Below are 21,630 nucleotides of genomic sequence, written 5' to 3'. Positions count from 1 at the left end.
AGGTAACCGGCGGTATTGTGAAGTCTCTTTCTAATGAGGAATGCAAAGACAAATATAATATATCATCTTGGGAGGAATATGAACATCCATAGTTTAGTGTAATATTAGTAGGTAAACAAATATTAGTTGAAGAAAATGAAAAGGGTATTTAGAGTTTTAGTTTATTAATACATTTTAAAAATGCCAACAGTGCCAAATAAAAAAAAATTAGTAGCTTATGGAACTTTTTTATAGAAGTGAATAATAATTATGTGTCATGCAATATTTTTAAGGCAAAGTTGTCGTATAAAACGAGCACATCTAATTCAAGATAAACATCCAACTATATCGGATATACCCAAATAATAACACCTGTAGAATTTTATGATGGTCCATATTGGCAACACTTTTTATTCAGAGTTTAACACATACTATTATTTCGTTGCTCTGGTAAATCACAATGAATAAAAAATCACGATCACAGTTATACATGTGATTGCAGAATCACAGTTTACCTCACCACTAGAAGATATTCCCACAAAAACAAATCCAGCGGCTGTTCTATGGAGTTCCTTCTACCAATAGAGTGATTTGTAAATATTTTTTAAAATAATAAAGAAACGGTCGTATCATAATGGGGAGTAGCTTTGTCTTGTTCAAAGCTTCATCTGGGATGTTCGCGTTATTATTTGAGAATAGCGCGATTATTTCTGGTATTAATTGCTGTCTCAACACATCTAAATATTTTGCACCAGTGAGATTTCTGTCTACAAAAATTGGGCTGATAATTTTATTGCAAACAAATAATTCCTGCACAAGCATTAAACTTATAAAAAATTATTTTGCGATAATTGAGTAAGCGCTTCCTTCATCCAGTGAGGATTTGTTGGTATCAAGTAGGTATCGACAGTTTGGTTATTTACAGTACCGTTAAAACAGATCTCCTACATCGCTCCATTATATCTTAGAAAAAATTCTAATCATCACATCACATCCCCTTAAAATTAAAATTTTTTGTTTATCATTTAATTTTTGTTACGATTGTTTAATTTGCTTTGATTATAAAAATGCTAACTTAAATACAGATTATGAATAAACTTTATGTCAAACCGTAAGTAGTATTTAATAATAATATTTTTGATTCTGCTGTTAAAACTTAAAACATGGTTTCTTAAAACTGTCCAACTATTTTTTTTTATTTTAACGCCTTGTATCTCAAAAACTACAAGCTTAAGACAATAGTTATACGAGGCGTGTTTTTTAAGTAAGTACTGTTTTGGAATTAAAAAAAGACGTGCAAAGATATGGCAATAATTTTATTTTTACATGAAAGCCTGTACCTTAATCTACTTTTCTACATAATTTCCGTGAATATTGAGGCACTTGTCATAACGTGGCACCAGTTTTTGAATACCCTCCTGATAAAATTCTGCCGCCTGACTTATTAACCACTGCATCACAAATGTTTTGACTTCGTTATCGTCTTGAAGACGCTGACCGCCCAGGTGTTTCTTCAAGTGCTGGAACAAATGGTAGTCGCTGGGCGCCAGATCAGGGCTGTATGGAGGATGATCTAGAGTTTCCCATTTAAATGATTTGATGAGATCTTTGGTCTAATTAGCCACATGTGGACGGGCATTGTCATGCAGCAAAACGATATCCTTACTCAACTTGCTACGTCTTTTGTTCTGGATTGCACGACGCAGATTTTTCAATGTCACACAATATGACGCTGCATTGATTGTCTTATTACGAGGCAGAAACTCCACTAGCAATACTCCTTTTCTGTCCCAAAAAACTGTGCACATGATTTTTCGGGCAGAAATTGTTTGCTTAAACTTCACTCTTTTGGGCGATGATGAATGTCGCCATTCCATGGATTGTTGTTTCGATTCTGGTGTGACGTAGGCCACCCACGTTTCGTCACCAGTAACGATTTGGTCTAAAAAATCTTCACCTTCACTGTGGTATCGCTCAAGGAAAGTCAATGCACTGCCTAAACGTTGGGTTTTGTGCAAATCCGTCAACATTTTTGGAACCCAACGTGAACACAATTTCCGGTAATTCAAGTTCTCGGTAACAATGCGATACAAAACACTACGAGAATACTGAGGAAAGCAGTCGGACAATGATGAAATTGTAAAGCGTCTGTTTTCTCTCACCTTTTCGTCCACTTTCTGCACCAAATTTTCATTAACGACCGAAGGACGCCCACTCCGTTCTTCATCATGCACATTTGTGCGGCCATCTTTAAATGCTCTCATCCATTTCCTTACCATTCCATCACTCATAATGTTTTGTCCGTAAACTTCAACGATCTCACGATGAATATCGATCGGTTTTACGCCTTTAGCACTAAGAAATCGTATAACAGCCCGTACTTCACAATCAGCGTGACTCACGATTGTTGGAGGCATCTTAAACACTGGAGTAAACAAGTATACAATGAAGAATCAGACTGTAATGGCGTCAGTGCGTAGACAAGAGATGTAGGTAACCAGCGCTCATGCGCGGAACGCCGACCGTAGCGCTGCGGCGGCGGAATCGCAAAACGGTACTTACTTAAAAAACATGCCTCGTACATATTCTTAGAATTTCATTGTCCATTTAACACATTACAAGACAAGTATACTTCATACCACACTTTGCAACTCCGCAATGGCAGCTACATATTAGATAATTCTACCCACAGAATCCGTTCTAGCCTCAGTTTCAACAGCCATTCCTTTCGGCAGCAAAACTTCAAAGAATTTAGACAAAATTCAAACTGTCCACCATTCAGATTCTAGAACCAGTCAAATGTATGTACCCAAACCGGGAAAATCACAGCAGCCTAGACCGACACATATTACATAGTAGAATGCCAAGGAGATGAGAAGAAGAGAATGCCAACTACCATTACTACGAATCCGATTATGAAAATTTCCACAAGATGCACACGAAAATCAACAACCAGAATACGAAGAAGACGAAAATGTTACAGATGACCCAAGCGAAGCAGCCGAAACGTAATAGAACTCCATATTCATTTTCCGATAAGAAGGAGCTACCCTAGGAATTCACAAAATCCTTTCTTAATCCAGACATAGCTTCTTCATATTTTGCGAATTACATAAAACATGAACCTTTCGTACTTACATCGATTTTTCAAAATTATTCCAAAAATATTGTACTGAAATTCCTTCATTTTCAGAATTTAATTCAGAGTCACGACCTCCAGCAATTTCTCAAACATTTCCTAATAAAAAGCGTTATCATATTCAGCTATCGAAAGACCAGTTACAAGTCGATGCTATAAGATTTTTCAATGGGCACCTCAACCCGAAAAAGAAGTATGCAATTCTATGTGAAGTAGAAGACATTTATCAGGAAAACATTTGAAAACAACACATACGACTTGGTAAAATGTGTAATCTTTTATTGAAATATGTTAATTTAAAAGAAAAACAAAATGTACTTATAAAGAACTAGCATGAGGGACCAAAAAATAACCTAGAGGAATAGCTAAAATAGAAGACCAAATAAAAAAATGATATTACTAGCCTAATATGAAGAACGACATAGAAGATATCATAAATTTCTGCGATATATGCCAAGAAAATAAATATGACAGACTTCCTCTCAAGCCGAAATTTATGGTTATAGGTACTACTAAACCACTGGAAATAGTTCACATCGATTTATTACAAGCCAATCTATAGAAGTTTCTAACCAGTAGACCTATTTTCGAAGTATGGACAAGTTTACCCTATATATATGGAGTAAATCAGACAGCAAATCTCAGAGTTGAAGGTGAACACACCGACCATGTGAAAATCATGCGTGGAGTGAGGCAAGGCTGTATTTTGTCTCCTCTAATCTTCAATCTGTACTCTGAAAGAATATTTATCGAAACTTTGCACGAAACTGAAAAAGGTATTCTACTAAATGGTTACCGGCTAAACAATATCAGATATGCAGATGACACCATAGTATTTGCGGACTACTTAGAAGACCTGCAAGTTCTTATCAACAAAATCACGTATTACAGTCAACAATATGGACTCAATATAAACGTTAAGAAGACAAAGCTTATGATAATTAGCAAGAAAAGGATAACAGAAGGTCAACTCTACGTCAACCAATCCCCTGTAGAAAGAATGACGATCTACAACTACCTCGGCACCATAATAAATGAAGAATTGACCAACAACCAGGAGATTAGAGCACGCATCGGAAAAGATCCACCTTTAATCGGATGGGGGCCTTCTTCAAGAGTCACAACCTCTCTCTGGATACAAAAGTAAGAATGCTGCGAGGCTACGTATTCTCTGTCCTTTTTTATGGTGTTGAATCGTGGACCGTGAACGAAGATATGTGCAGAAAACTGGAAGTATTTGAGATATGGCTATATCGGAGAATACTTAAGATCCCGTAGACTGACCGAGTCACAAATGAGGAGGTCCTCAGAAGAATGAATAAGAACCGAGAGGTACTGACCACCATCAAATCTCGAAAGTTACAGTTCTTCGGACATATTATACGAAATAATTCCAGATATGCTCTCCTTCAAGCCATCCTACAAGGAAAAATATTTGGAAAACGAGGTCCAGGAAGAAGAAGAACATCTTGGTTAAAGAACCTCAGAATCTGGTTCAATACAACATATGTGCAGCTTTTCCGCGCTGCTGCAGATAAGATAAAGACTGCCATGATGATCGCCAACATTATTAACGGATAGACACATCAAGAAGAAAATGGAGGAAATGCTATCAATGTACTCAACGCTCTATTAATTTTTGTTATTAACATATATATCATAACATATCATGGACTCCCAACAATGATAGTAACCGATAATGGTACACAATTCAAAAATGAGGTAAAAAAGCAAAGGTATCGATAAAAGAGCAGTTGCTATATGCTATAATTGGGTACAATATTTCCATACATTCAGCAACGAAGTTAAGATCTATTGAAATATTAAACGGACATATCGATATCGACATAACTTTGACCAAGCTCTAAAATACCAATTAAAATCAGCTCAACAGAACTTCTCAACAATTTAACTTTAAAGTAGAACAAGAAGGGGGCTAATACATGGATTAGGAAGCATTATCAAAGCCATTTCTTGCAATTTAGATCAATATGATGCAGAAAAATACAACAATGCTATAAAAACATTATTACAGGCAAATAAGAAAATCCTTATAATCCATCTTAATCGTCACATAAGCCTGAAGAAGACGCTTATAAAAGAGTTTAACGAAACTCGTATTACTAACACACAACCAAAAAATAATAACTGAAGAAGTAAATACATAATATCAACGCAAACCTCAATAAATTAATTTTTGACTTCAATTATTATTTATAAGCAAGGAATGTCCTGGGCCAATTAAATTTAACTCTTTAAATTATCCTTTAGCAAATAAATGACCTAGAAGAATCCATTACATTTTCTCTTGTAAATACTCTTCATAACAGTGTGATCAAGAAAGAAGAAATAAAATGGGTCATCAATAAAATGCTAGAACACCATAAGGAAGAACCGTTTATGTACACCATAAGACGAAGACATCCTAAAATACTAAGACATCATCGAAGTAGATGTCTATTATTTAAACCATACTATTATATTTATTCATCATTTTTTCGTCCTACGCCCTAATTCCTTTACTTATTATCATTTAAGTATTTCCGATACCTACCGCAAATTCTACTACGATTATCCCTTATAACCATATCTCCTCCTAAATGAAATATCCTTTCAATATTTAGAAGAACCGTGTACCCGAATCGACACAAGATATATTTGCGGAGAAGGAAACATACTATATAGGAGCAACGAAAACCTATGACGGTATCATAGATACCGTATGTACCAATACAAAGAAGCTTCTTGCCAATACACTGTCCAAACTCGCGACATCATCATCCAAAGATTATCAGAAGCCCATTATATATTAATATTCCCTGAATCAACCAAAATTACAACTCGATGTTCTAGAACAAAAATTTTGGGTCAATCTCCCGCCAATATGTGGATTTAAAACCCCAACGCGACTATAGATATTCAAACAGCGATGAAATTCAAACCATTGAGGATAGATCACATCCCTCTAAGGAAGAAGAATACCTAATAGACCCATAGCCATAACCATGTTTGGATGACTCCTGTACCTATATATCTTTATTAGAATTATTTGCCTTGATTATGTTACAGATTATAAAACAAGGAATAGGGAAACAAATTCTAGTAACGAAACTCCAGAAGATGCTAATGCAAAAGTTTTGTCCCTTACAAAAATTCAGCTTATTCGATCACGCAAATTCAATAAGAGGTTATTTTGTTTTATACTGCCTGTCAGCACCGAACATTTTGGAATCGAATTCATAAAGAATGAATTAAGACGTGTCAATATGAAATATTTGTTTTTTACAGGCAAATATATTTAAGATATTTATGTAGGATCCGTTATACCACTAATATGTATGATGCATTTTTCACATTTCTCATAAACAAAGATATCCTTATCAAGTAGGTAGATACACCGGCTTGGACTTGTTGTTAAGGCTATTATAAAAATGTTTAATCAAGAAATGGTGCAATAAAAGATATTTTGGATTGCCTTAATATTTCATTTATATTTCTTAACGCAAGATAACGTTGTTTGCTTGGTAATGAATGATAATTAAAATGAACAGAGAACCCAAAACTAAAATAGTTGTGAATAAACAACCAAACGCGAACAATGGCTGAATTAAAAGTAAGTACTTTATGTTTAAGGAATCATTTTTTTACCTTTGATCTTTTCTCGCATAATAAGTCTTAATCGTTCATATTTTTTCTTCTTATTACTCCTAGTAATATGTAGTCCAGTTTTCTCACTTTGTTTTAATTACTTCGCATTCTTTTTGTAACGATCTCGGTACTTCGGCAATAATAACTCTTTGAATCCACGATATTTTGAGCATCCGTCTATATTACCACATCTCTAATGCTTCTAACTTCTTTATTTATTTTATCTTTAATGTCCAGCTTTCTATCCCATACAATAAAGTATTCTTAATCTTATTCTTAATTTTAAATTAAGATCACGATTATAAGAATCTTTTTCATCTTAACAAAAGCTTGCCTCAAAATTTTAATGCGTGTTCTTATTTCTCTACTTTATTCGTTGTTCTCATTTATCCAAGTTTTAGAACCAGCAAAAATAGAAAAATCATCATCATTCTCTTTGATCATATCAATATCAGTCCCCTTTATCGACATGTCCTGCCTAAGCGCCTCTCCCCAGCTCTCCTTTGGCCTTCCTCTCCTGATCCTTCCAGGAACCCGCAGATCAGCAATTCTTCGTCCTGGGTCGTCCTAAACCTCTCAACGTTAAACACGTCCTAACCATCTTAACCTATGCTCTCTCATTTTGACATCAATTGGTGCCACACCTAGAATCCAGATTACCTTATGTTTTAATTATTTTTTTTACATTTTGTTATTCTTTTCGTTTAGTACATGAGTGGCTTTGGCTCAGAATTACAATCTGAAGATCCAAGATGCCCGGGCTCCTTGCCACAAGACCAAAACAGTCCACAAAAATGCCCGTATGGTTTGTACGCTGAGCAATTATCGGGTACAGCCTTTACTGCTCCTAGATCAGAAAATAAGAGAACTTGGTTCTATAGAATTAGACCGTCTGTGTTACATAAACCATTTGAATCTATCAAGAGTGGCGATGTGAGTCATAATTGGAATGAAGAGGAACCGAATCCAAATCAGGTGAGTAGAGTGTCTAATAGTTTTAATTTTTTTTGGAAGATTTTAATATTGGTTAGTAATTCTTGGAATTAGTATCGAGATTACTGATGTACAAAATAAAAATAAGGGTGTTATTCCTTTATTTTTAATATAAGATTGATGTTTACGTATTCTAACATTTAATGGTCTTTATATTGCACCTAAATAAAAATTATCGCATTTTATCGCTATTTTATAAATACAATTCTTTTTTTTTTCTTGTTCATTGTTAGGTTTAGTTTTAGATAAAATAGATCTCAATGTGTTTGTTGTTTGAATGTTGTTGAAATGTTTAATTTTTTCCTATCCTTTTAAGTTTTTCTGATAATCCTTTTATGTATGATATTGTTATTTTCCTCGTATTATTCCTTGTGGATTTTGTAGGATTTTGTTCTAGGTTGTTCTGTCCATTGGGTCAATTTTGAAAATTCCTTATTTATAAACGACAATCAATAATTATTTTTTAATAAAACAGATATTAACAACTGTTTTTCATCTAAGAACGAATTTTTGTTAGAACAAGTAATTTTGGCTCTATCGTATAAGAAGGATTTAATGATTCTCTTTTTAATATTGATATTGTGATTTGATTTGTACTTTAGAATAATTTGAATAGCTCCAGAACAATACCAATTACCTGAAAATTAAATGTGAATTTTTTTTATTTATTAGCGTATATTAATATCTTGATATAATCAATGATTTTTGTATAATTAGTATATAATTCTGCAGTTCCTTTGGTTTACGCTGTAGTGTATATTATAAAAAAGTCCTAAAAGTTATTAATATTAAAAATCTTCGAAAGAGAAATAATTTAAGAATTACTTCTTGGCATCTTCGAAGAGAATAAAATCCAATTGTTGATTTACAATGACAACTACCGCTAAGCGAAATTAAATAGCCGATTTGGAAAATCTTACCGGGAACCTGCGTGTCGTTGGGGATTGAGGGTTAAGAGATCTTTTACTCTGATTCTGATTTTGGTTGCGAGTTACTCAGATCGTACCGGTTCTATTTCTACTGCGAAAGTGCAGAGATCAGCAGAAAGAAGTACATCTATGCTTCACAGATTACACTAAAGCATTTGACTGTGTCAAACATACATAGTGAAGAAGAATTCTCGTACGTAATGTAATATTTATAACTATATTGTTCATATTAATTGATTTACAAATTACCCTATTATAAAATTACATTATTTATATATATTTATTTCTTCTTTTTACCCCTCTTCTTCTTTGTCGTCTTTTTCTCCACATATGCTCTCCAATATCTTTGAATTTTCCTTGCAGATCTGTCGAGAAAGAATTGGTACGCCATTTCGTTATACAACCGTTCTTCCTCTTCGGCCTTCTCAGCCATTAGTCGATTGTACTCTTCTTCCTGCTCGTCTATAACTTTTTGAGCTTCATCTATTTCTGCCTTTTTTTGGTCGTATTCTTCTTGTAATTGGTCAAATTGAGCCTAAAAGATAGATTTTGTTTGAGATCGTGAAAAAATTATCATACAAAAACAATAGAACAATAGAAGCTGAGTAATAATCTTAAGAAAGCAAATAAAAACTAATACAAGACAGTGATCCGCTTAATGGTTATCTATAACATGAGTATTAGGATAACATACTGCTTGGAACAAGTCCCTAAAGTAACCAAAGTAAGTAACGCTCTCATTAGTGATCAGTGTACTAGTGTCTGGGGGCTCGGGAGACTGAGACCTTGGAAGCCCTGAAGAAGACATCAGAGAGAATGTCGAAAGCTCGACGCAATGAGAATCAACGCGGTACAACCCGGAAGACTGTTGAGTTTAATATTCATTTTTGTAATATTATTAATCTTAGCTCTAGGTTTAATTGTACTAAAACTAGTTATCTAAAAACTAAATGTTATCTAAAACTAATTCAATAATTAATTAAAGAAGTGTGTGAGTGGGAGATGAAATTTTGAAATAATTGTTTGCCATTTAAAATATTAGTAAGAAATCCAACTCCAGGTTTCGATTACCATCTCAAGTCGAGTCGAGATCTGTCGAGTATTTTTAAAATTATTCAATTATGAACGAGAATGGATATTTGGTTAACTATTGTAATTCAATATCACAAAACAACAAATCTCATTTGATCTTTTCTCTCACACGCCTCTTTGATTGCTATATTTACCTGTTTTTCTCCAATATCTTGATCGAACGTATTGATCCAATTCTGCAACTGCGTCTCAATTTTGGATCTTTTAGCTCTCGCGCTACCTTCTGCTTGCAGATTTGTTTGAAGTAGATCCTGATATCTTTTAACAACTCTCTCGGCTTCATCTGCTAAAAATGTTTGCGTTTGTTCGCTCTCCAACGTTTTCTGCATCATCGTCTTTTCCGAATCACGTTGAGTTTTTCTCATTTCGATTTCGAAGTTTTCTTTGACTTTTTCCATTTTTTCGTTATACATCTCGAACACTTTTAGCTTTTTGTTTAGCTGATCGCCTAGTTCTTTCCTTTGTTTTTCTAGTTGTTGCTTCAAATCCTCGATAGCGGATGTTAGTATTACGTTGGACTTGTAAGTCCTTCGAAGTTCTTTTTCCATTGCATTTTGTTCATCTCCTTTAAACAAAAAATCATACATGACGTTGTATAATTCAGTTATATTTTTTTGTTACTCTTCATGACGATAATAAATAAAAGACAACTATACAGTTTACGATTGAAAATATTGATACAATTAAGTATTTTTGTTGGAGTTCGTATATTTGTGGTGAAATTACCCCAGTCTATCTGTGAAAAAATCGTCGATTTCACGTAAAAATCTCCTCTATTGACATGCCATAATATGACTTTTTTCTTATTTTAATATTTTTCAATAACCAACGAAAGAAAGAGTTATGCTACTACGACTAAAAACGAAAGACAGAAAAATAGACATAATCAAGTCTATGCCCCAACGGCCGAAAAAGATGACGAAGTGGTGGAATCGTTCTATGAACAAATTCAAGAGGCATTGAGAACTACCAAAGCACGTGACATCACAATAATAATGGGTGACCTGAACGCCAAAATTGGAAAGGGTATCACAAGCAACGTAGTGGGAAATTTTGGATTAGGTAATAGAAATCAAAGAGGAGATAGGTTGATACAATTCTGCCAAGATAATAATATGATTGCTACAAACACGTTCTTTGAATTACCTAATAGACGTTTATACACATGGAAATCGCCAAGAGATAATGAACATGAGATAATGAGAAATCAAATAGATTACGTAATGATCAAAGAAAGATATCGAAATAGTATTACTGCAGTCAAAACACAACCTGGAGCAGATATAGCATCGAACCATAATTTCTTAGTAGCACATATGAAAATTACAATGAAAAAAATAGAGAAGACAGCAAAAGAAGAAAAAACTGATATAAATGCACTAAGAGATCCAGAAATCAGATCCAGAAAAAAAATTGGATGGCGGACGAAATACTAAACTTGATGAACAAAAGAAGAGTATATAAGGACAAAAATAAATGATTATACCAGCAAACACAAAACGAAATACGGCAACAAATTCAAATAGCAAAAGAAAATTGGTTAAAAGAAAAATGTGATGAAATAGAAATGGTACAAAATAAACATGAAAGTTTTAATTTACATAGGAAAATAAAAGAATTACCTAGAAGACCAGAATACAAACAAAATATACTAGTTGATGAAAAGGGAGACACAGTAATGGATACAGAAAACAAATTGATGGTATAGGCAAACTATATAGAATATCTGTTTAACGACAAACGAGACATAAATAGATAGACATAAATAGACATAAATAGATAACCAATATTTCGTTAAAGAGACTGGGCCAAAAATAACAGAAAGTGACTTATCGCCGACTGCAATATACATGTTTTTGTCGAATTATTTAATATCATATACAGAACAGGTATATTACCTAAAGAATGGATTCTATCAACATTCGTGATTATACCGAAAAAGAAAAACGCCAGACAATGTTGCGATCACCGTACCATCAGTCTAATGTGCAACATACTAAAAGTATTCCTAAAGATTATTCATCGTAGAATATACAAAAAGTTAGAACAAGAAGTTAGTTAGAAAAAAGAAAAAAAAGTTAGAAGAGAAGCATTATATGCAGTAAAAGTGTTAATACAGAGATGTCTAGATGTGAACCAGGACATCTATGTCTGCTTCCTAGATTATAATAAGGCATTCGATACATTGAAACAGAATCCGTTAATAAAACTACTGATAACAAAGAACATCGACGCACGGGATATAAGAATAATAAATAATCTGTATTATGAACAAGAAGCTGTCATAAGAATAAAAAATTTAAAAACTAATAAAATAAAAATTAAAAGAAGTGGTGCCACAGGTGCATTTAGAACCACACCCGTTAAGAATCTCCAATGTCTTACAGGAGAACCACCTCTTACCCTACGAAGGAAGTATCTAAGCCTTTCGTATGCATCTTCAGTTGCCAGTAACAAATTCCACCCAGTGTTTCGAAATACATTTACGGACCGGTATCTAGAGGCTTATAAAAAGAGTAAGTTCGATCCACCTTTCTATGAAAGAGTCCGAAGAAATTTAAAAGATCTGCAACTGCAAATTCCTGACCTCTATCCTTCAAATCTAAAAACTCCCCCTCCCTGGTTAATCATGATTCCCGAGATCAATACGACACTACTCCAATATCACAAATCAGAGACATCACCAAATGTAATCAGACAGTCATTTTTAAAAGAACTCGAGACTTGCGGGGAAAGTTTTTGCATTTATACAGATGCCTCCAAATCTGCAAACGACGTAGGAGCAGCATTTGTCACTCCACATGCATCCTTCCAATTTAAATTAAAGTCGGCCACCTCTATATACTCAGCAGAGTTATATGCAATATTACAAGCCCTCATTCATATCAAAAGTACAAAACAGTCTTCCTCCGTCATTATCTCAGATTCTCTAGACTCGTTAACAACAATTGATCAACTATTCACTAAGAACCCTATAGCCTTACTTATCAAGAAAGAACTTGCAGCCTTACAAGAAACTGGTTCCGAAGTCAAATTTATATGGGTTCCATCTCACATGGGAATACAAGGTAATGAAAAAGCAGACCTCCAAGCAAGGGAAGCTTACAAAAACGATCATGCTACAATAGGGTCAAAGACTATTTCCAGTGATATAAAACAGTTCGTCAAAGAAAAAGTGATCAGTGCGTGGCAAAATGAGTGGAATTTATCGGAATCTAAACTAAAAGAAATTAAATCGACAGTGAGTCCGTGGCGCCTAGTGAACTTAAAAAGAGCTGATCAAGTCAAAATCTCTCGACTTCGATTAGGTCATACCAACATTACACATAAGTACCTAATGAATAAGGAAGACATTCCAGTGTGTGAATACTGTCAAATCAACATTACTGTTAAACACCTCCTAACAGAATGTGGAAAATATACAGTCAACAGACAAAATAACAATATTTCCAACAATTTAAAAACAGTATTAGGTGAACATTTAAACATCAAAGACTTAATTAATTTTCTTAAAGATACATCTTTATATAATTTAATCTAATGTAAAAACTAATGTCGCTAATGACCCAAGTGGTTGAAGCGACTATTTTTTTTTTGTAAATAAAAAAAAAAAAAGAAGTGGTACACAGGGCTGTGTCTTGTCGTCATCACTGTTTAATGCATACTCAGAGGAAATACTCAAAAAAGCATTAGAAGATGAAGTAGCAGGCATAAAAATAAATGGCCTACCCATACGTGAAATTATTTATTACTGAAATACGTGACATACGTGAAAAATATTACATATCTACAAAGAATTTTAGATACGGTTGTTGCAGCGAGTGAAGAATTAGTTCTGTCACTAAACATAAAGAAAACAAAATTCATGGTTATATCAAAGAAAAATATTAGATACATCAATTACACTTAAATAATAAGACGATAGAACGAGTTCAGAATTATAACTATTTAGGGGCAAACATTAATGAAAAAAACGATTATACCAAAGAAATTAGAATTAGAATAGAAAATGCTAGAAGTTCATTCAATAATATGAAACAAATATTATGTTGTAGAGACCTCAGCCTAAATCTTAGAAAACGAGTACCAAAGTGTTATGTATTTTCTGTTCTTTTGTATGGTGTGGAGACATGGACTTTAAATAAACAATGTCTCAATAAATTGGAAGCATTTGAAATGTGGACATATCGAAGAACGCTGAGGATCTCCTGGACAGACAGAATAACCAATGAAGAAGTACTAAGAAGAATAGAGAACAACAGGGAGATACTGGATTCCATCAAAATAAGAAAACTACAACATCTGGGTCACATAACACGTGGTGACAGATATGAATTCCTAAAACTAATAATGCAGGGAATGATTTAAGGAAAGCGTAGCATAGGTAGAAGAATGTCATGCCTGAGAAACCTCAGAGAATGGTTTGGATGCAGCTCAACTCTTTCGGACTGTAGTGTCAAAAGTTAGAATAGCAGGGATGATTGCCAACCTTCATCGCGGAGATGGCACGTAAAGAAGAAAGAAATAACCCACGAACGGCATTTGTTCCATTTAACACAGCTTCGTTGGCCTGCATCCCTTTCCAGGGTAATCGCAGCATTCTTCTACGCAACCACATCTCAAGCGCTTCTAGGTGATGGACCATATTAGCCTTCAGACATAACTATTAAAATCACAAATCACAACATAACTATTCAAGAACGAAATCATCTAATCACTATATGATAAAGCCCATAAAGACAAGAGCACCATTATTCCAATTATAATAATTTTGTTCAATTGGTACCTGTTGTATAAAGCTTGGTTTTTGCGATATTCTTTAAATCTTGCATAAGTTTTATAAGATTCATTACGTGCCAGTCGATTTTTGGCTTCTCCGCTGAGCGAATAATAGATTGCAAACATTTGTTATAAAAAATTATATCTACGATCTGGTAGACTGTTGGATTTGGGAAATCCTCTGGTAAAACTGCTGTGGGTTGCTGTTTTTTTGTTGTGGATCTATTAATCTAAAAAAACAATGTTCATTAAAAGATCACAAGCTGCGTATGCATGTCTTTCGTCATGCGATAGATTTTAAAATATTAACAAGGAGAGAATTATTGCTAAAATTGATACATACATTACCGATCTTCAAATATTCACTAATAAATTCAGTAGGTTGGATATCTGAAATATCGAAGTCGAAGCGCCATTCTGACAACGCTTCCAGAACGAAAAACGCCTCGTTAGGACTTAAATACTTCCTCAACAACTCAGCGTCATTTTGTAGTAAAAATGGGAAATGCGCCACTGTATTGAGCTTTGCTAGACATCTATTTAGAATGTAAATGACTCTGTCCGCTTGGATTTTTAATGCCATTTGTTCGGGGTTCAGTTGTGTATCTTTGAATCTTTCGACTGCTTCGACGAAGTCTTCGTCCATTTCGACATCCGCCAGGACAGATCGTGGCGTGAAAGACGGCATTTTTGTATGAAATATCTTTAATAACGAAAATAACTATTTAATTTTGTGAAAATAATATTGACGTATATGTACGATGTAATATTTATATCGTAGCCTAGGAATATAGCGAGCTGTTGACGTTACTATGGAAACAAGTATCGTATATTTAATTCAGGGTTATTTAGTCCAGGCGAGATCTATCGAAAAGGTCTATTTTTTGCCGGAATCACTTCAGAATGTACCTTGTATCAATACTTACGATATGCCCCAGTCGCAAACCTTGTGCTTACTTTTTAATTAACAAAATATGAAATAAAAATCAAAAGTTTTTGCTTTTTGCCCCAAATTTTCGGCTATAACTACAGATATATTGCTGCTATAATACAAAAGAATTATAAAAGATAAAAGTTTCGATTTTTAACTTTACATAGTATTTGACTAGCAAGTTGAAATTTTAACGTTTATTGTTTAAAAAATAACAATAATAGGAAAGAAGTTCAAGAAATGGAGTTTTTTTTTAAGGTAAAGGTCGAGGTCTCGGTCAGGTTTACATCGATGACGGGCAGAACATACCGAAGATACTTTCCTTTCAGTGTTCTTCGTCAGTTTTCGGCTCATTCTATAAATCAAAAAAGGCAGTATCTAGGAGAATACCATCAGCTATTTAAATAGCTTATGAAACATCACTCAGACAGATCGTATGCTTATATGAGAATAATGGATACATATGTCTGGATACATTTCAGTATATTTATTATAGGTACCATCCGTATCTCCGGCAAATGTCACGTGGTTTGAAAACCGCCAATAAACTTGTAATTTACTACGGGATCAACAGCTCGATCGTGATGTAAAATAAACTATTTTACTCTGCCAACGACATCGCTGTAAACCGCGATGATAGGTCGCGAGGGTGAACGGGTGATACATCCTTGATAGTTGAAAATGAAAGTTTGTTTTGACATCAATGTATCGAACACGACCGCTACCTCCACCGCACACATCCATCTATCTTCGATATGTCCGTACCCTTAGTATTCCGCCTAGAAAAACTTTATAATACTGTAGCATTTTCTATTTCACAAGGTTGGTCACAAAAGTTGATAGAGTTTATATCTTTTTGCGTTTTAAAATAGTGGCTTAAACCACTACGAGGTTTTGTTTACTTTATCTGAAAGGTGTTTTCAAAGGGGAGAACAATTTACTCTCTCTTTTTAATCCAGTTTTTCTCTGTTCTGATTATAGATAATTTACAAATATTAGCTGAGTTTTTAAATAAAATTCGATGAAATGTAGGGTTTTCCTTCACACTTCGAATTAGAAGAACACTTGACGACCCTAACTTTATTTATCTTTGCAGCAGGGAATTTGTGAAAAGGGGTGAGTGGCTGGTCGCCGGTGGACGAAGGCTCCGGGACTGACCTTAAGCAGAAGCAATCAGTTTTCAGTAATTATCTTTATATCGTCTGTCCATCTGCTGGGTGGTCTGCTTCTACTTCTGTATCTATTCCACTATCTTTCTTATCTGTCGCTTAATTTGGAACTCGGTCCTTTCGACTTTTTGATTTTTAACGTCAATCTTTCCATCTTTGCATTATATGTATTTTTTGTATATAATTTTTTCTAGTAGTGAGTGTTTCAGCACCATAAGTTAAAACAGGGAGTACACATTGATTGGAAACTTTCTTTTTTTGGATATTTGGAGTATCAGACTTCAATGTGTACTTTAATTTTCCGAATGTTGCACATGTAAGACCTATTCTTCTTGTAATCTAATGTGTTTGGTTAACTCTTTTAATGCCTATTTATGCCCCGAATACTTATAGATAGTTACTTGAATGATGTTAATGTTATTTACTTGTAGAAGAGCATTAGTAACTAGATTTCGGTTTTTGAAATATTTATTTTAAAACCGAGCTCTTTAGATGATTTTTCCAACTTTTCCAATATATGCTATCAAGCGTATTGTCGCCAGAGCTGCCAATCACAGCGAGGATTGTCACTCTATCCAGCCTATAAAAAACAGTTTTATTAACTACGTTTTTATTGGCCTTCCGACGGAAGATCGCTGCGGAGATGCAATCAAGAAATGCATAAAAAGACAGCGCATCTTCCGATCGGGATCAAGCTGGTCTACATATTGACCTCAGCTAGACTTCGTTGGCCGAGTAGCCTTTTTCAACTATTCTGCGTTTTATTATTACCTGAGTGAACATTTCGACGATTTAGGAAGACTTCGCTTCGAAGACGATTCCAACCGCTCTTTAGTATTTGAATAAACACGAAGCCTTGCGGCTACAATATTATTCAAGCTAACAAGAGGTATATGAATCGGCGTTGTTGACTATTAGGCTATCTTGTGTAGCCGGAAAGAAAAATCTGGCAACGGAGTTACAATTACCTCGCGAAAGCCATCTAACAGCTCGGAGAGAACGCTCCCTGACTAGATAGACATCGATCTTTAAAATAGGGAAAGACAGGTTGTCTTAAAGCTATTTCAGATCGTGTCGAACTGACACAGCGTTCCACTAGACCACCGACGACGGTTAGGAGTAAATAAAAGCTCGGTGGCCGAGCTGAAGCAGCACTTCGTCGCCAAACCATTCGTCAGAGATAAATAAAAGTCCCTACGGGACTTGAGATCCACCGTGCTCAGAATACTAGACAATTATTCATGTAAGATAAATATATATATATATATACATACGATTCACGTAAGAAACTTTTTTGTTAAAGTATTCTGCATTGCTGGCGGCACCTTGCTGACCACAGAGCCTCCGGTAAGCTCCTCCAGAGCGGCGGCCGGAACTAATCATTAATCTCCGAATACATCGGAGGATGAACCGACCGTACGACAGTATCTTAAAGGGCCATAAATATTTTTGGGAAGAATGTATCACCCTGAGTTATCCTTCTGTCTATGTCAAAATTCTTTGTCTATTCGTTTTTTTGGCATTTTGACGTTTGATGTTTGCGTTCTCGTAGGTATATTTGGTTGTTGCTAAGTATCTAGGGTTGATTCTACATTTGGCTAAGGAATCTAAAGGTTTTTGTTCATTTAAAGAGTGGAAGTCTAAGTTACCTGCAGATGATCATTCGTTTTGAACATTTATATGTATATATATATACATACATATAACTCTATGTCTTATGTAAAATTACGAATAAAAATACAAAAATATTTTTTTCAGTTGCTGTGGGATCCTTTCGAAATGCCTCCAAACTCCAAAAAAGTAGACTTCGTAGAGGGATTACATACTGTAGCAGGAGCTGGTGATTCGAAATGCAAAAGTGGCCTTGCTATACATGTATATTCCTGCAACACGTCAATGAAGAACAAAGCTTTCTATAATAGTGATGGTGATTTTCTCATAGGCAAGTAAAAAAATTGATAATTTAATAAAATATAAAAATAGATTAATAATATAAAATATATTGCGACGAATATTTAATATTTATTCTTTTTGTTTTCGTTATTTAACTTTTCATAACAGACTAATAAAATATTCAGTAAGCAATACTTCTTCTGTTTGTAAACACATTTTGTATTCCAATTTACCCTCTTTATTTAAACGATCTTTATTAAAAATCTTCTAATTCCACAAACTTTCTTCGGGCAGAATTTCGAATGGGATATAATTTATATATATATATATATATATATATATATATATATATATATATATATATATATATATATACTTTGTTAAAATTCGTGATTTATGAAAATCTGGTTCATTTGTTCCATTCCAATTAATTTTGAGCTCTTGACGTAATTTTGCCAAGCGGCCTTAGTGCTTAGTGCTCTTCCGGATATTTAACCCTAGAACCATACGGTGATGATTGGGACATATCTAGTACCATGACGTCGGATACATCATTCTAATTTTACCGCTATTTTATATCGAAAACTTACTTTAATGTACAAAACAGACAATTGTAAACTAAATAACCGAACTCATAATAGATATTAGTGAAAAATACGTTTATTTCATATATAATAAAATTTATAAAATACATTAGAAGTACATAAACGATTAAACAAAAGTAATACAATTCTTAATATTCCAAGTTATAAAATGGAACAAAAAAGAAACAACAAACGGTTAAACAAAATAAAAAATTACAAAATTTTTATTAATTAATTATAATGCTGGGGGCAAACAATTCGTTTGTGCTCACCACAAACACTTTTATTACATGTAATGTAATAAACAATGGCCACAACTGTAATTTCCTCTCCTTCTCTTTCCCCGATCACAGAAGGCACACAATTCTGGTCTTTTTGAGCTTCCTTGTTGAGCGTCAGCAGCTATATTTGTAGCAGAAGGGACATCTTTATCCAGCAATATAGATATTTGCGTCTTTAGAGCAACTGGAATTGTCGGATTTTGAATTTTCAGTCAGTTTGTAAATTACAAAAGCATTCACAGCAGCAGCGTCAAGAACTCCAAAAAGTACCTCATAGGCCATCGGTTGGATTTTCTTTTGGTGGTCTTGACAGAGATCTTGAATGACAGAGCTGATCAAAGACGTCGACTCCCCCCTTCGTCATATTGTAGAATTCTATTATATCCGGTTTATTGGAAATCTGATTTACGTCTCCAGTAGAATGCATTGACGAGATCAGAACTACATTTTTATTTTTCTTAGGTACATAGGATACCAACATTTTATCTGGACTGTACAAAAATCGTCATGACTCAGTAGGAATCCCTTTTGTGTCAATAAAGGATTTGTGAATCTCCCTCTTATTTTTTCGAAGGGTGCCTACTAAAGTTAGATTATTCTTCCTAAGTTCCTCAGACAGTTGACAAGACGAAAACCAGTTGTCGGTGGTAACGTTTCTGTTTGAGTTCTTGATGGGTTCTACCAGCTTGAGAACATATTGAGTTGGTAACAGCAGGTCACTTTGTGGTCTGTTCTCTTTGCCAACGTAAGGAATTCCTCCATAGAAATAGAATGTTATTGCATCACAAAGAGAAATAATTTTGAGTTCATACTTATCTGGTTTACTTGGTATATACATTTTAAACGGGCATCTTCCCCTAAAGCTTAACAAAGTCTCATCCACGGTTATATACTCCGATGGAGTGTAATTTTTTCTGCAATTACTCTCGAATAAACTCCAAAATTCTCTGAATGGAGCAAATTTATTTGTTCTCCTTCGTTGTTCCCTCGTGATCTTAGAATCGAAGCGGAGCACTCTCAACAAAAACTCAAAACGGTTTTTGCTCATGACGCAACGAAATAAACTGGGACCAAAAACTGGAGAAAACACATCCAGTAATGTCACTTCAGTGAAGTCGCTAATCATATTTTTCCCGGGAAATTTAAACATGCCCATTCTATCCTTTTGTCCAAAATCTCCCAGGTCTCCCCTACACTAAATTCACTTACTGCGTGAGTATAAGAAATGTAGGAAGCACATTGAATCAAACCTAGCAACACAAGAATACACACTGAATAAAAGTGTAGCGTAATAAATGCCACTGTTGGGCGTGTGTTGGGAGAAGTGTACATAACCTAACCTAACCTAACCTAACCTAACCTAATCTAACCTAACCTAACCTAACCCTCTTATCTATGGTGTGCCTAATAGAAGATGAAAAATGCTCTGATCATTGCCAACACAAATAAGGATACGACGGTATGGGATTCAGTCTGGTAGAGGTGTTTGGGTCGGGTTTCGACACAGCTAGACTACAAGAGATTCTCGAGTAAGGTAAATACTATTTACCTTATTTTATTTTTGAAGAAACAGTTAAGCCTAGTAAGTATGAGAATGGATAAAAAATTAGATAAAAGCAATAACGGAAAAGATATAAAGTGACGAGAATGGAAAGAAAATAAGACAAAAACAATACGAGAAAAATACAGATGGTTACTAGTTGGGAACAAAAAGGGTAGGGAAGAGTAATTATATCCCGTGGTAAACACTAAAAATACGACATATATACATAATATATAAAGATAAATTAATAAAATCAAAGAACAAGTAATACCTGAAAGAGATAATAATATAAATGGCATTTTAAGGGGTAAAATGAATATATGGTATGCAATAAAAAAATACGTATATATATATAAAAAAAATAATAATTATGTATTTGATAACTTCAAAGTAACTGAACACTGTGGAAAATTCGTTACATACTTGTCCAAAAATTATTTCAAGTAACAAAGTTAGAAACCTTATTATTAAAAAAAAAAAAAACAAAAATGAATATCTGCGAAATATCATAATCGAAATACTGTCTAGAAATAAAAAAAATATATTACCATATTTAATATTGAAATTTTATGATATTTAGATTTAAAATATTTGAGTACTCTCAAGAATAGAACGAGAAAACTATCTCAGAATTTGATTCTGCTAGGGTTTAAGTAAAAATGATTTTAAA

At 34.1% G+C, this 21,630-nt stretch overlaps 2 protein-coding genes across 2 annotated transcripts in view; one reads left to right on the top strand and one right to left on the bottom strand.

Annotated features, from left to right (window-relative positions):
* Positions 1–6,571: 6,571 nt before the first annotated feature.
* The window catches only part of hgo (homogentisate 1,2-dioxygenase), a 70,930-nt gene continuing 55,871 nt past the window's right edge, over positions 6,572–21,630 (top strand). Inside the window, exons 1-3 of the mRNA XM_072539857.1 lie at positions 6,572–6,731; positions 7,475–7,741; positions 18,418–18,601. Of these exons, the coding sequence (XP_072395958.1) occupies positions 6,717–6,731; positions 7,475–7,741; positions 18,418–18,601 (466 nt within the window). The 5' untranslated portion in view covers positions 6,572–6,716. The remainder of the gene's footprint in view (positions 6,732–7,474; positions 7,742–18,417; positions 18,602–21,630) is intronic.
* Positions 8,893–15,336, bottom strand: LOC140448331 (uncharacterized). The gene is made up of 4 exons (XM_072541415.1): positions 14,903–15,336; positions 14,567–14,789; positions 9,915–10,345; positions 8,893–9,223 (listed from the first exon to the last, which is right to left on the bottom strand). Exons 1-4 carry the CDS (start codon positions 15,245–15,247, stop codon positions 8,969–8,971), a joined length of 1,254 nt encoding a protein of 417 aa, XP_072397516.1. The 5' UTR covers positions 15,248–15,336; the 3' UTR covers positions 8,893–8,968.

This window comes from Diabrotica undecimpunctata, chromosome 8, assembly GCF_040954645.1.
Source record: "Diabrotica undecimpunctata isolate CICGRU chromosome 8, icDiaUnde3, whole genome shotgun sequence".
NCBI lineage: Eukaryota > Metazoa > Arthropoda > Insecta > Coleoptera > Chrysomelidae > Diabrotica > Diabrotica undecimpunctata.
Note: the sequence above shows the minus strand (reverse complement) of the source record. Positions and strands in the feature narration are given on the sequence as shown.